The following is a 15,583-nucleotide window of genomic DNA, read 5'->3' as shown; positions in this document are numbered from 1 at the left end:
ACTCCATGCCCTCTATAGCTTTTTATCATCCAGGACGCAAGCAAAGAGCACCCTGCACTTAGCTGTCATGTTTCTTTCGGCTGTTCCCTAGTCTTTTTTGACCGAGTTTCTTGAGGGGAAGAATTCTTCTCCAATTCCAGCATCCAGCAGTGCATGGTACATACCGTTTCCCCGGAAATAAGACCTCACCAGACGATCAGCTCTAATGCGTCTTTTATTATAAGACTGGCCACTGCCACGTAACAAAGACTCAACAAGCATCGGCTGCCTAGAGCTCACTCAGTGTCCCAGCACATTGCAGTGTTGGAGAATTCTTAACCAACTAAAGTAATCCCTGAGCAGATGAGAGCAAGGTGAGTGAGAAGAAACCCTGCACAGAAACAAGCTATGGAAATGGATCCTTGGAAGGGGTAAAACTCCAGAGTAACACACTTCCCAACAAGAACCATTAGGAACTGGAAGAGAAACCAGGTGCAGTGTGGGAACAAAAGCCTGTCACATGTATTCCTTTTTGTATAACGTCAAACATCATTAGTAAAGAACAGTGAATTCTCAGAGGTCTGTTCCGGCTGCCTGGAGGCAAGTCCCAACCCCCATCTCTCCCCATGCGTCACATAACTAGCATGACACTGTAATAACCTTAAAACAAAAGAAGAGGAACAAAGTTTTCAAATCTTGAAAGAGAAGCCTTTGAACAGTGTGGGGAGGTTCAAGGATACAGAGTTCTGTGGTCAGTGAAGGAGTGGAGGCAGAATGAACGAGGACAAATTACTGGACTCAGCTATCATCTCGAACCCCAGGAATTAATGGCCGGTACTCTTGGGAATCCGGCTGGAGCCACGCTACAAACCAGTTGTACAAGTTATTTCACTTCAATTTTTATAAAATCCTCCAGCTGTCACAAATGCTTTAAATAAAATTTTCTGAAACCGTGTGAGGCAAGAGCTGGCTCTAAAGCTGCAAAACAGGAACTGAAAGAAAAAGTCTGCTTGTGTCAAATGAAGGAAGTGTTGATTGACTCCCCCAGTGACTCATGCTACCTGCTTACCCAAGATTTGGAGGTCTTCCACTAAGGATATTGACAGAAATGGCTTCACGTCCCAATGTATCAACAGGAGCAACAGGACTGCTCAGAACTGAACTTGGGCCAGGATTTTGGTCCTGTGTCCTGCACCTCTGCTTGGAAGTGCACTTGTCTTACTGGCATTCTCTGGAATACAAAGTTGTCTTCTGGTAGTTTTGGGGAAACCGTTTGCATGAGTAGCATTTGGTGCTCAGGGCTTAAAAGCAATATGCAAACCTCTTATTTGCACATTTCCATGGTGACTCTCCTCCTTTCCAAGTAGCAGAAAATACAGCATAGGGTTTCTGAAATTGGCTTGCTTGTGCTCACCTCCTTTTTGGCAGAGGAAAGGGGAAAAGTACTGAAACGGTACCAAAATCCTCATCAACATTCAACTTTGGGACCTCATTCTTCTGGCTCTATCTCAAAGAGCTGAGTGAGATGGGGAGACAGAATATACAGGAACTAGTCCGAAGCACAGCAGTAATACAATTCAAAACCCACCCGGCTCTCATGTGAATGAAAGGAATTATTCCGAAGGGAACTGTCAGCTGCTCTCAGGCAAATCAGTTTCATGGGGCTGCTTTTGCTAGTAATTAATTCACCTTATTTGCTCAGCTGACTGAATTCCCTAAAAGGCTTGCCTGAGAGGGGAAGGAAGATAGGCAACGATTAGAAAACACCCGTACCACACCTTGCATTTGGAAAAAAAGATTTATTATTTTCTTTTCAGGAAAAATAGAAAGTTAGGAAAACACGTTTTACAGCCCTCCTTAATTTGCAGTTGGTCCTAACCCTTCCTGGCACAGCTGTCAACAGTATTAGCTGTTGAACCACAACCAAGGTGTTCGCCTCCATACAATGTACGTGGACACTAGGACTGCAGGTTTTTCCCTGAGAGAAGCTGAAGAGAGACGTTGCTGAGAGCCGTCTTTCCACGAAGCCCCTCCCTCCCTTTGCTCTGGGAGAATGGGCCGGAACTTGGCAGCTAGCCAGCACCCAGAACACTTGCCTCCTCTCCCTACAAAACCGCCCACCCTTCCCTAAGCCCTCGCAGCCACTGACCCCAAATACCAACCTAGATCCTCACCATTTCAGCAGTCACACCTAGTAAATAGGGAACTGGGCCCCTAAACCCCACCCATGTATATCTCTGCGCTGATTTCCACAACTGGATTTGGGGAGACAGGCCTTTTTTAGTCACCTTAACCAGATATTAAGATTAATTAAAAACTACATAAAGTGCTTTTAGGTCCTTAAGAGATAGATGTGCCATAAATAAGTGGTTTCTGACCAAGAACGATAAATACATAGGTAAAAATAGCTCTAGCTAAATGACCTTATGGCTCGGAAATGGGCAGGCAGGGCATTCTTCCCTCATACATTCTTAGTCATTTTATTCATGTCTATTTTTATCTGGAGTCCACAGACTAAATAAAGGTTACATTTTGAGGCTGAAGCTTTGAAATGACCCTCGTTTTAACACTGAAGCTTTCTGTAGTTTAACCAGCTTTTTAAATAGCACTCTGCGGTGTAACAGAGCCCACCTAGTTCTATCATTCGTAAGCGATCAATACGCAAATTCAAAGGAACCTAGAGAACGTCACTTAAGATGCTGTCCCCTCCTCTGAAAATTCCTAAGGGGACTTTTGAGACTTTCCTCTCCAAAGGTCAGATAAAGCAACAACCAAAAAGGTACCAGTCCGAGGAAAAGGGACTCGTCCTACCTCATGACTGGTTACTGTCACAGAACCCATGGTAATGCCACCTCCCAAGGATAAAATTCATGAAGGATGAAGGGGGGTTACTTAGGTTCCTAGTGCCAAAAACTAAATGGGCTCGAGTTCAGGGATGGCAGGGTAAAGATGTAGGAACTGATCTAATTATCTGTAGGGGGAGGTGAACAAGCAGCAAGTATCTCAAGGAAGGAGAGGAAACAAATGCTAAGTTCAATAGACTATCTAGTCTGATATTTGAAGAGATGGCAACGCAAAAATCTGAAACAAAGTCTAGGAATCAGAGTTTGGGGATCATGAACAGAAATGAAAAGTATTTTTCATACACTAGGCTTAGACCTGTGTATAACAAGCCAGCCTAAAATAGCACCATCGGTAAGACTACAGCCTGCTTTCTTTCTCAAGCCATTATTTTACAACTTATTAAGCAAACAATGGATCAGATGTCTCTCATTCAACTGATGTGATCTTTTTATACACATATCTGCTAGTAAGTCCCATCTGGAACAGCTGAGTCTTTTAAGGAAGGAACGCAAAGGAGTACTTGCCCAAAGCCCATTATTTGTACATCATTGGCCTGCCCCCCCCAAAACCCCTTGCTTCAATTATTGAAAACCTACAGGTAACAAAGTGAAAGGATTAATTGCCATTCCTCAATTTCTGTACCCCCCCCAAAAAAAACCCTACCTAAGGAATACTTACCAAAATCAGATAGGAAAATTTAAAAACTGCATAGTTATGAATCAGAATTGTTTAACTACAACCAGGGCTGCACACATCGACTGGCTGTATACAATCTAGAACTGATGAGGACAAAGTTTAGAATAGAAAGGCTGTAAGAAACAGGTTCCTAACTACAACAGTTGTAAATTTCAAAAGGGTATGAAAAAAAAATAATGAAATTTGAGCATCTTTTCTTTACATTTCAAAGAAATAGACTTTCTGTAAAAATATATACAATTTTTACAGACAAATACATTTACAAATTGTTTCTATCTTAAAAATTGAGGGTATTTACCACCTTTGTAACTAGCCTTACATCAAGTATTTTTGGCCATTACGAGGCGAACCACCTTTGATTCATTCAAACCAAGCCCAAGTTGACCAGGTACAAAAGTCCTGAGCACTTGGGCTTCCTATTCTTCAGAAGCATATCTGGGAAAGCTAACTGTAAGGAGGAAAAAGCTTCCCTTTACACTGTTGTACAGTACTGAGGCTTTTAGTCAGAGTTCTATTGTAGCTTAAATCCACTTTGCAAGTCACTGGCATTGTTAGTGCTTCCTTTAACACTATAGGGAGGTTAATGAACTCAGTAGGCATATTTAATGAACTCTATGACTAGCCTGGCTACTGGCCGCTCTCCTGTTCTAGATAAAGGACGTCAAGTCTTTCCACCCTACCGCCTTCACTAATCTAAAAGTCCTCCTCCATGGCCTCCCAAACAAAGTTTGCTGAAACTGAACTCTGCTTCTTTCAGACAGTGACTCTTCAAGGGGGACTACTTTCCCCATGTATTTATTCGTGAGCTATAATCCTCATGCCACTTGCTGTTCTATGTTGCATGGAGGTTACAGCCTGGACAGCTTCAAGTCCAACGTCATAAACACACGTCACCGCAGATGTATGTGGATTTGGTGCCTGGAGTTGGTAACAGTCAATTATTTCACTTAAAAGGCTATCTTATTAGATAAGCCAGACCAGCTCCGACTCCAGCAACACCTGCAAAAGCCAGCAGCACATTTCTGATGCCGCCTTCTAGGTCCTCTACGTGAAAGAACTCCACAAACCCATCCTAGAAAACAAAAAAGAAAAGCACATTTTCAAGTATGGGATTTCCACTGACTTACACTTTACAGAGAAAAGATAATTAAAACATCTTAAGCTAGCCCTCCCACCCAACACAAGGAGGAACCAATCATTTACCCTTGTCTTGGGCTGCAAGACAGTCACTTAAAATGGGAGGGTGGAGCTCAGGAATGTACTTTACTATTATTTCCAGGTGATTCTTATGTCATCATTATTTGAATCCACTGGTGGGAAGGGTATCCAGCTGATATACAATAAAATACCAAAACCAAAAGACTCAACAACCAGCACCATAACCGACAGGAAGCCAGGAGTTTCGATGCAACGACAGTCCTACCACTATCTCCATGGATTCACTACTTAACATCAAGCAACCAAGAGCCTGAAAACTGAGCTTGCATCACAAAAACCTTTAGCTAGCCCCCACTTTCGCCACAAAAATCCTCCACTCCGTTTCCATTCCAGGGCCCCTCTTGAACCTTAAAACAAACTTACCCAGCCTCTTTGTTTGACTAGCCAGTCTCGTTTTGTCCTTACGAGAACATCTGTGATGCTTTCTGCTAATGGTTCGATGCAGCTTTCTTGGTTTATACTCTTCAAGTGTTTGGCCACAAAGGCACCAAAAGAAATAAGAGTCACAATCCTGCCCCAGTTTGTTACTCCGTCACTAAAAACGTGAGCCATCACTCGAGACAAAGATTTGACGTCGTCTTCGTTTTTGATGTCCAGTTTCCGAAGCATGCCTGAGAGGAAGAAAAGCACGCGGTTCTCACCCCCTTTGTCTACACCAGCGCTCGACTCGCCTGCCCACCCACGGCGGGGGAAATCGCTACGTGCGCGCTCTGTAACTCCGACCGACCCCACTTGAACATTGACATCCCACCCTTTCCGGGCTTTGAACAGAGCTGCTAGTTCCAAAAGAATCGAGTGGGCGGAAACAATGAGTCATGGCCAGAATATTCTGGTTTCAGAAAGAGGATGAGAGTCATTTCAAGACTAACTCGTTTCGGTTTCCACCCCCCGCGAGTCCGGGAAGCGGTGGACAAAAGGCAGTGCGGCCCCCGTGCACACCCCCCCTTACCTTGGAAGGCCGTCTCGTGGTTGCGCTGCACACCGTCCCCAACCCGCCGAAGGGTGTCTAACGCCTTGCGGCTGGCGGACGCAGACCTGCCCATCGGCTTCGCGTCCTTGGCGCCGGTCGCCTGCTCCCGAAGGTACCGAGAGATAATCTCCAGCGACTGCCGGTACAACTCGTCCTCCTCCTCCTCCTCCGCTGGGGGCGGCGTCGAGGGCAGTGAGCCGCTCGTACCGGGTCCATTACTGGCCTCCCCGACCAGCTCCAGCAAGGGCAGCACAGCCGGCCGCTTCCCGAGAGGCTCCGGCTCGTACCCGTCCAGCTCCTCTTCGGGCGACATGATGGCGTCGGCCGCCGGGGCTTCCATCTCTTTAGGCAGCGACGCGCGGAAGGCGGGCGCGAAGAACAGCCGCCTCGCGGGGGTCGCGGTGACGTCGGGGCCCTCGGCGCCAATGGGCGAGGGCCGCGCGACCCTCCGGGCGTCCGGCGCGAGAGTGGCCGGGGGGCTCGCGCCGGCGCTTCCGCCAATCACCGCACCGGCTTCCCCTCCCCCTGCCTCTCGCCGGGCGGTGGCCTCCTTCCCGGCGGCCAGAAGCCGCTCTCCCGAAGGGGAGGCGCTGCCGCTGCTGCCGGCCCCCAGCCCGGACCCCCCACAGTAAAGGTTGAGTCCGATGACCGCGTTTCTTTTGAAGCCGAACATCTCCAGCAGCTTTCGCAGTCGCCTAGCAGGGAAAAATGGGGGACGCAGCGATCCCTCACTTGGAGGCAGCGGAAGTCTGGAGTGAGAGAGGCGCTGCTTCACGGTGGTAGACCGTGCGCGGTGGCGTCAACTCAAAAAAAAAACCACCAATGCCTCTCCCTTAAAAGGGGAAAGGGGCGGAAGCGGCGGAGAGCTGCGCACCGCACCTAACCGGCGATCCGAGGGGCGGGGCCTAGGGCGGGGCGGGGCCTTCCGGCTCGCGCAGCCCCTCGCGGCGGGTTACGTAACGGCGCCTGGGTGGGGGCTGGCGCCCTTCCGCGGGGCTGACCGGGGCCTGCTGACCGCCTCGGGGCTGCCCTGAGTCGTGACTGGCGTGCCCCGGGTTTTGTGCCGGGGTTTTTTTCTGTACCCGAATCTTAAGCATGGAATCACTCGGGGGTGGAGGAAAGGCGATGAAGAAGTTCCGCCGTGCAGGGCGGACAGCCTGTAGTTACTTAGTTTGCATATGGGCCGCTCTCTACTCCTTCCAATGATGTCTGGAAATGGGGCAGCTCCATGAACTGCTTTATAGAACCGTTAATATATAAATTGACCAAACGAAATCGTCCTCATTTTTATTCCTGTCTGCCTACTAGCTTTTGCCCATCCCCCATCTCAGCACTTTTTGTTGCTATTTACATATAAACCTTAACTCTATTAGCATCTCTTCTGAGACTTGACACCATTTATTTTTGTATTGATAATAAGGCACATTTGACTCTGGGGGTACACCTCTTGAGAACAAGGATCCTGTTACATGCCCTATGTGTGAGTTAACAGTAATTGAAGCAAACTCTTTTTGTTAAAAGATCTATACAAATAATAGCTAAAATTCGAGAGCGAGGTATTTGAGGGACATAAGCAGGAAAGGTGAGCAAGGTTCTTGTTCCCCCAAATATCAGAGTTTAATAAGGAAATAGGGGGCCCATGCCACACAATTACAGTATGTGTTTCGGCAGGACCTAGAACCACGGGGATTTATAATAAGTGGCAGAGAGGACGGAGAGAAACATCCTGTGTTTGTAAGAAGTGCTTTCTCTCCTTAAGGAACTTCTAGTCTGGCACAGAAACTAACCATAATGTGAGATGGAAGATATGTCCTGTATAAAACGCAACAATACCGGAGTTGGGATTGAAAAATTCACTTGGGGCTAGGAGAGCTACAAGACCACCTTATGGAAAAGGCAGCTTTCCTGCTGGGCGTTCTAGAATATGGTCAAGGGAGGAGGGATTGAGGAAAAAACAAATGCAAAAGCACTTTGTTTTTCAAATGCATTGCAAGTTTCACTTTAAGTTTATAGCCAGAAATCTCAAGTGCTCAGCAACCCTTTTGCATTTCCTTAAGTCAATTCACTCTCCTAAGATCCCAGATGACTATTGCAACACCTCTTTTGTCCTTAAACCTCCAATATTCCCTTCTCTCTTCCTGAATCTTAACTGTTAACTTATTTCATTGAGAAAATGGAGCAATCAGAAGAGAAAAACATCATTTCTTACCACCAAATCTAATTTCCTCCTCCTCTGCCCATTCTGTCTGGTTTAAATGAATGACCTTCCCTGCTATTTTAGGTTAATCTCTTCACTTGTGCAGTTGGATCCCATCTCCTTTGCCTACTCAGGTATTTGCAGTTATCCCTTTATTCCCATTCTGTCTGCCTTTCTAGTGGCTTAAATGAGTGACCTTCCCTGCTATCTTAGGTTAATCTCTTCATTTGTGCATTGGTTCCCATCTCCTTTGCCTACTCAGGTATTTGCAGTTATCCCTTTATTCCCATTCTGTCTGCCTTTCTAGTGGCTTAAATGAATGACCTTCCCTGCTATCTTAGGTTAATCTCTTCATTTGTGCATTGGATCCCATCTCCTTTGCCTACTCAAGTATTTGCAGTTATCCCTTTACTTCTTGCATCATCAATTTCTCTCTATTGAACCATTCCCATCAGCATACAAACTTAATGTTCTCTCTCAAATCTTTAAAAAGTCTTCCTTAGAACTGAAATTATTTGATGCTCCCCTTTACAGCAAAAACCTTCAACATCCTTACCTCTGTTTCCCTCTTGAACCCATGCCAATCAAGCTTTCGTTCCCACCACTCTACTGAAACCATTCTTGTCAAGGTCACCATGTGATTGATGCATGTGGCCAGGTTCCAGGGGTCAATTTGCAGTCCTCATTTGTCTTGATACCTCTCAGCAGTATTAGATGTGGTTGATCATTCCCTTCTAGAAACACTCTTTATGTGCCTTTTAGGGCATCACACTCTCCTGGTTTCCCTTCTTCCACTCTGGCTCCTCTTCAGTTTTATTCATCTCTTCCACTGACCGTCCTCTGGCTGAGGACGCTTTGCAACTTGTTTCCCTTTGCAACCCTAGCCAAGCCTGACCCATGGCAGATACTCCATTGTTGACTGGATGACTCTGCCTGTTTACAAATATGGAATATATATAAAGGCGAGAAAAGTGGGGTGGAGTCATATTATTGAGGGTTTTGACAGCTAGTCGAAGGGCTTTAAACTTTTCTAGGCAGTTGAGAACCATTGAGCCTAGAATACTGTGGTATATGCTCTGAGGTTCATTACTCTAATTGTGGATTTTAGAATGCATCAAGGGAGAAAGGATTGGAAGCAAAGAAATAAATTAGGAGGCCACTGCAATATGATAGGCAAGAACGAATGGTGGCCTGTACTTGGGTGGTGGAGAGGAAATGGAAAACATAACATAGACACTGTGGAAGCAGAGTCTATAAGGTTTGATGACTAAGGATGACAGAACAGAGTGTTACATTATCATAAAATTGGCATCCATGTTAATTTTTCAACTCTTTTATTCCTTCTACCTGGTAAAGCCGTGAGGTTTTTAGTTTGTTTGTTTGTTTTTTAGGCCCTATATATAACTCAGTTTTGTGAGGCGCTCCCCTCTCCTGATAGAAATTTCCAGAACTACTGGAGCACTCTGTCCTCTTCTTCTAAGCTGAGGCTAATCTTTTGCCTTTAGCTTCTCTCTAAGGCTTTTTCATACCATATTCTTTCTTTTTTCTCACATATCAAAATTTTATTTACCTCAGTAATGAAGAAATCAACAGAATAGCAAAGCTCATTGTCAGTGAGGATATGAGGAATCAGGATTTATGTAGTCAATAGGGAAAGAAATGCTGAAGAAAGATGCTAAGTTAGGTATAATGTCCTAAATGGCAATAAACTATAACTTTTGGGTTTATCTTCTTTAGTAAACTAGGAAAAAAATCACTGAACCTTATTAGGTCTATACATTACCCTCTAACTTATGAGGATTGTAAAACTTCTGGGTGCTAATCAAACAAAATCACATTCTCCAAGATAATCTGGTGACTTTCAGGTGGACTTACTTGAAAATGCTCTGGCATAATTTTAAAAGATCACGTGGTCATCTTTCTGACTTGTTTCCAAAATGTACATAATTTTTCCTAAACAATTGCCCCTGTGACCATAATCTCTAAAGATTATTCTTGATCATACACTGAAAAGATCGAGCTCATGTTTTCGTGTCAAAATCATTCACTGAATTTCTTAATTGGCCATTTTCTACACTTCTCACTGCATACCATATACTCTTTCACTGTGTCTCCAGCATCTTCCTACCCTACCAACACAACACCATAATTATCATCTTTGCCTACAAGATCATAATTTCAGGCCCTAGACTCCATACGTAACACTAGCATAAACTAGGGTTCAGTAGCGTCTCAGTTGTGACAGACATTGCTTGCAGCCTTATCCAGTATTCATTCTTCTTCCTTTCTGACAGAACCCAGAATTGGCATAGTAGTTCCATAGAGATCAGGAACTCATATTCCCTCTATCATGTTGTTCTGCTATCCTCATACATGCTTTTCTACCTCCTGGTCCAAGATGGCTAGTTTCACTTGTGTTATCTGAGTTCCAGCCAGCAGAATGGAGAAAAGGGAAGACAGAGAGTACCTAACTTCCTTTTATGACACTTCCCAGAAGTTGCATACCATTGTTGTTCATTCCCATTAGCTAGAAATGTTAGTTACGTGGCTCCTAGCTGCAAGGGAGGCTAGGAAATACTTTGTTTTGAGTGTCTGTGTGCCCAGCTAAAAATTAGGGATTCTGTTACTATGGAAGAAAGCACAACCAGCAATCTCTACCACTACATGCAAAACTATATGGAGAAAATTATAAAAACTCTATTGAAATACATTAAAGAAAATCTAAATACAGACATAAAGCATGTTCACATATAGGAAGACTCATATCGTAAAAATGACAGTACTCCTTCAAACTAATATATAGATTGAATACAATTCCAAATAAGGAACTGGATAAGTTAATTCTAAAACATGGAAGAAAGACCAAAGGGCCAAGATGAGCCAAGCACTCTTGAAAGAAAAATAAAAAAAATTAAAAGGAGAGAACAACAATGAGGGGACTAGCCATGCTGCACATCATGATTTATAAGTCTATAGAAAAAAAAAAAGTATGGTATTAGCAGGAATGAACATATGGGTCAATGTGACAGAATAGAGAGCCCACAAGCAGACTTATGTATATATGGAAACATGATAACAGAAGCAGCATTGCAGATCAGTAGGGAGAAGACTGCATTGCTCAATACATGGAGTGAGGACAACTGGATACTTATGTGGAAAAAATAACACTGGATCTCTACCTTGTACCATATAGAAAAACTAAATCCCAGGTGGATTAAAAACTGTAAAAATTACATGTAGGAGAATATCTTATGAACTCAGGGTAAGAAAGAATTATTAAACAACATAAAAAAAAGCAGTAACCGTAGAGGAAAAAAATTGACAAATGTGATGGCATTAAAATGAAAACAACCTGTTTGGTGCCAAAATTAGACTCATAAGCAAAATGCATAAGCCACAGAGGAGAGAACAGTGAACTCGGCTTTGGGAGGAAGGCATTCTGAGATGGGTATTGAACTGGCTGTGACTTTGCCAGGAGCACAGGGGGACAAAACGCTCTAAGCAGAGAGAAGAGCTCGTGTACAGGTACAGAGCCGAGAGTGTGCTGTCTTCCAGGAGCCATGGCTTCACAGACAGTAGAGAGGGGCTGCCTGAGAACACAGGCTTTCAAATCAAATGAACGCAGCCCCACCACTCACCAGTTCAGTGACCCCGGGCGTATTATGTAGTTTATGTGTGTTTGTCCACCTGTAAAGTGAGCAATGAAGTTGTAAGGATCTAAGACAGCAGTTTTCTAAGTGGGGTACACAGACTTCCAGGGTCTCCAACATTTTTTTTCGGGGGGTTCATGAGGTCAAACGTGTTCTCAAAATACCAGATGTTATTTGCCCTTTTCGATGTGTTGGCATTTGCATTCATCGTGCAAAAGCCATGGGGGCAAGACTGCTGAGAGCGCAGCATAGGCCATGGTACCAAACTGTGCTCGTTGTCATTGTATTCTTTCCCATCACACACTCGCAGTGAACAAAAGGGCCAGTTTCGCTTAAGAATGACCTTGATGAAGCAGTGAAAATTACTAATTTTATTAAACCTCAATTCTTGAGTACGTGGCTTTTAATATTCTCTTTGACAAAATGAGAAGTACATTTAAATAAATCACTTCTGTTTTATATCAGAGTGTGATAGTTGTCTCTAGGAAAAGCACTTGTGCAGTTATTTGAATTGTGAGCTGAATTAGCTGCCCCTTTTTTTTTAATGAATAACCATTTTTACCTGAAAGAATGACACAATCAAACTATGGTTATTTATATTGAGTATTTGGCATTTTCTCAAAAATGAAAAGAGAACCTGTCACTTCAAGGAAAACAGATGACAGTATTTGTTGCCAATGATAAAATTTGAGATTTTCGGGGCCAGCCCGGTGGCTCAGGCGGTTAGAGCTCCTTGCTCCTAACTCCGAAGGCTGCCAGTTCGATTCCCACATGGGTCAATGGGCTCTCAACCACAGGGTTGCCGGTTCAACTCCTCGAGTCCCGCAAGGGATGGTGGCCTCCGCCCCCTGCAACTAACATTGAACACGGTACCTTGAGCTGAGCTGCCGCTGAGCTCCAGGATGGCTCAGTTGGTAAAAGCGCATCCTCTCAACCACAAGGTTGCCGGTTCGATTCCCACAAGGGATGGTGGGCTGCGCCCCCTGCAACTAGCAACGGCAACTGGACCTGGAGCTGAGCTGCGCCCTCCACAACTAAGACTGAAAGGACAACAACTTGAAGCTGAACGGCATCCTCCACAACTAAGATTGAAAGGACAACCACCTGACTTGGAAAAAAGGCCTGGAAGTACACACTGTTCCCCAATAAAGTCCCGTTTTCCTTCCTCAATTAAAAAAAAAAATCTTTAAAAAAAAAATTGAGCTTTCAAGGGAAAATTATAATTCTGAAAAACTTTCATGATGTACTAGTGCATTTGACAGCTTCCCAACACTGAAAGAGTTTGCTAATGGGATTGGCTGTGGTTTTGATGAATGTGATTATTTTTTACGTTGGATAATGAAATATATTAACATTTGGAATATCTGCGTTACAGTGAACGAATATTTTGCATATAACCAATGCTTGTTGTTTCAAAATCATGCTTGGGTAGAAGATCCTTTCAAATTGCAAGATAGATCAATGGGTTTTAATGTAACGGAATACAGAAAGTTCACTGATATGGTTTCAAATACCCTATGACACTTAATGAAGAAACTACGACTTGTCATGGTTTGGAGTACTATCGAAGAAAATCCAGAATTATCGGGAAAGTACCTCTCCTCCTCTTTTTTTATTACTTATCTGTATGAGGACAGATTTTCTCCAAATACTTCAGCCACAACATATCAAAACAGATTAAATGCATAAACAGATAAGAAAAACAAGCTGCCTTTAAGTTAAATCAGATATTGAGAGATTTGCAAAAATGTAAAATAACACTTTTTTCATGACTTTTTGGAAAATATGTTATTTACTTTAACCTGCAATTGGTTTATTATTATTATTTTAAAACAAATTAATATTTTTAAGTTTCTCAGTTTAAATTTCTAATATGATAATTATCAGTAGGTATAACCCACATAAACAGAAACTCTTTGGGGCCCTCAGTAATTTTTAAGAATCTAAAGAGGGGGTGGCCAGTTAGCTCAGTTGGTTAGAGTACAGTGCTCTTAACAACTAGGTTGCCAGTTCGATCCGTACAGGGGCCACTGTGAGCTGCGCCCTCCACAACTAGACTGAAAATACTACTTGACTTGGAGCTGATGGGTCCTGGAAAACCACACTTAAAAAAAATAAATTAAAAAAAAAAAGAATCCAAAGGGATCCTAAAACAAAAGAGTTGAGAATGGCAGGTCTATCAGGTTATACACACATCATTTGTCACAGGTTCTAGCATATAAGCATTCAGATAGTAGCTGTTAACATGAAGTAGGAGGATAGGGGAGTGGCAGGAGTCAAGATTAAAGAGAGAGTGTGGTGCCAGATTGATTGTGAAGTGTCTTCAGTGCTTTTGATAGCATTTTAAGGAGGGGATGACATAGCAGAATTTTGTATCTTAGGAATCCTAGTCTGAGAGCAGTAGGCGAGAGGTGGGAGAGGCTTGTCCCGGGAAATCTAGCTAGGAGATTGTTGCAATTGTCTGGGAAAGATGTGACAAGGATTTGAATGAATATCAAGAATGGGAAACATTTCTCAAGGTAGAGTCAGCAGGATCTGATACCTGATTGGATGTGTGACATAAGAGAAAGGAAAGAATCTAGGATAATGCCAAGATTTCTCTAATGGGAGACAAGTGCTGCTCTTAATGAGATAAGCGTATATATTGGAAGACAAGATTTGTTGGGGAAGATTCTCGAGACATACTGTGCCTGAAATGCCCTTGAGACTTGTAGGTGGGAGTCTCAGAGGCAGTTAGAAATGCAGGATTGAATTGTAACAGTTATCTACACTGTCAGAGGGGTAGTAGATTGGGGGAGGAGGGTTATCACTTTGTGAGGGGTACAACTGTCTATTACATTGTTTTATACACCTGAAACTAAAAAATAAAGTAATCTCTAAAACAAAACAAAAAAGAAATACAGGATTAAGGCTACAGGCATGGTCTGGGCTACGAATACTGTTTTGGGAGTTATCAAGAGAAATATTACAGTATAAAGGGGATGAAATACATATTTATTGAGTGTCTGCGACATGCCAGACACTGGTAACAATGTGCTTGGCTATGGGACTCCTAACTGAGGGCCTGAATTTTCTCCAAAGGGAAACCATATGTGAGGGAATTGGGGTGGCACGTGGACTCATGGGAAGAACGTGGGACTGCTCCTTTGGGACTCTAACCACTCTTACCAGTCTGGCAGAGAAAGTTCCTGTTTTTGCTGAGGCTCTCTCCTTCCGATGACATGGAAAATTCACTGGGATGGAATGGAAATTCCTTTCTCCTTTACCTTAAGATTTAGCTATATTCACAAAGAGCACAGACTTTGATGTCAGATAGGCGAGAGAGGAATACATTCTGGTAAGGACTGCAAATTGGCCATTGCATTTGGCAATTAGGTTGGTTTTGAGAACAGATTTCGCAAATTAACGAGGGCAAAAGCTGAATTTCACTGGGTTAAAGAGTAAATAGGAGTTGAAAATTCGTTTTTAAAGAAATTTGAGAGAGATGAGAAAGCAGAGGATGGTTGGATTGAAGAAAGCTTTTTTTTTTTTTTTTTGGAATGAGAGATTCAAACATATTTGTAGGTTAAGGAGAATGATCTTGTGGAATGAAAGCAATTATAAAGGAGAAAGAAGGGACAATTGATAGGTACTCCGGGAGAGACAGATGGGAGGGCAAAGGCTGGAGTTAGAGACTGTGAGGAGATCCTCTTTTCCAATTGGGCAGGAAGCTACAGACCGGGTGCCCTCACAGGTCAGTTTAGAGGGCAAGAGGAATGCTGGGCACTGGTTTGTCTACTTTCCTTTGAGGTAGACGGCAAGGCGGTCTGCAAAAGCAGAGGCTGGGGCTAGAGAGAGGTGCTTGAGGGCAATAGCTGTGGGAAATTCTCAAGACATCTGGCTCCCTGTGAGGACAGCCAAGTTAAGGCTGGAAACAACACGTTAGTACCAGTTCTGACTGGTGGTCAACTGGTGCTGTCCCATAAAGCAGCAGCCAACAACCGGAAGTGGAGAAAACACACCTGTACCCCTACCTAGAACAACTCATGG

The 15,583-nt window shown here is 43.6% G+C and overlaps 1 protein-coding gene across 2 annotated transcripts; it reads right to left on the bottom strand.

The window, feature by feature from the left end:
* Positions 1–1,760: 1,760 nt before the first annotated feature.
* MCL1 (MCL1 apoptosis regulator, BCL2 family member) lies at positions 1,761–6,538 on the bottom strand. Of its 2 annotated transcripts, XM_081026921.1 has the most exons (3): positions 5,687–6,538; positions 5,101–5,348; positions 1,761–4,591 (listed from the first exon to the last, which is right to left on the bottom strand). In XM_081026921.1, the coding sequence occupies exons 1-3, from the start codon at positions 6,378–6,380 to the stop codon at positions 4,475–4,477; spliced, it is 1,059 nt and encodes a 352-aa protein (XP_080883047.1). In that variant the 5' UTR covers positions 6,381–6,538; the 3' UTR covers positions 1,761–4,474. The 2 variants fall into 2 exon arrangements, with proteins under 2 accessions (XP_080883047.1, XP_080883048.1); XM_081026922.1 differs by lacking the exon at positions 5,101–5,348 and having other exon boundaries at positions 4,329–4,591; positions 5,687–6,520.
* Between the last annotated feature and the right edge of the window lie 9,045 nt (positions 6,539–15,583).

Source organism: Rhinolophus hipposideros (assembly GCF_964194185.1).
Source record: "Rhinolophus hipposideros genome assembly, chromosome: 19".
Taxonomy (NCBI): Eukaryota; Metazoa; Chordata; class Mammalia; order Chiroptera; family Rhinolophidae; genus Rhinolophus; species Rhinolophus hipposideros.
This window is presented reverse-complemented; position numbering and strand designations above follow the sequence as displayed.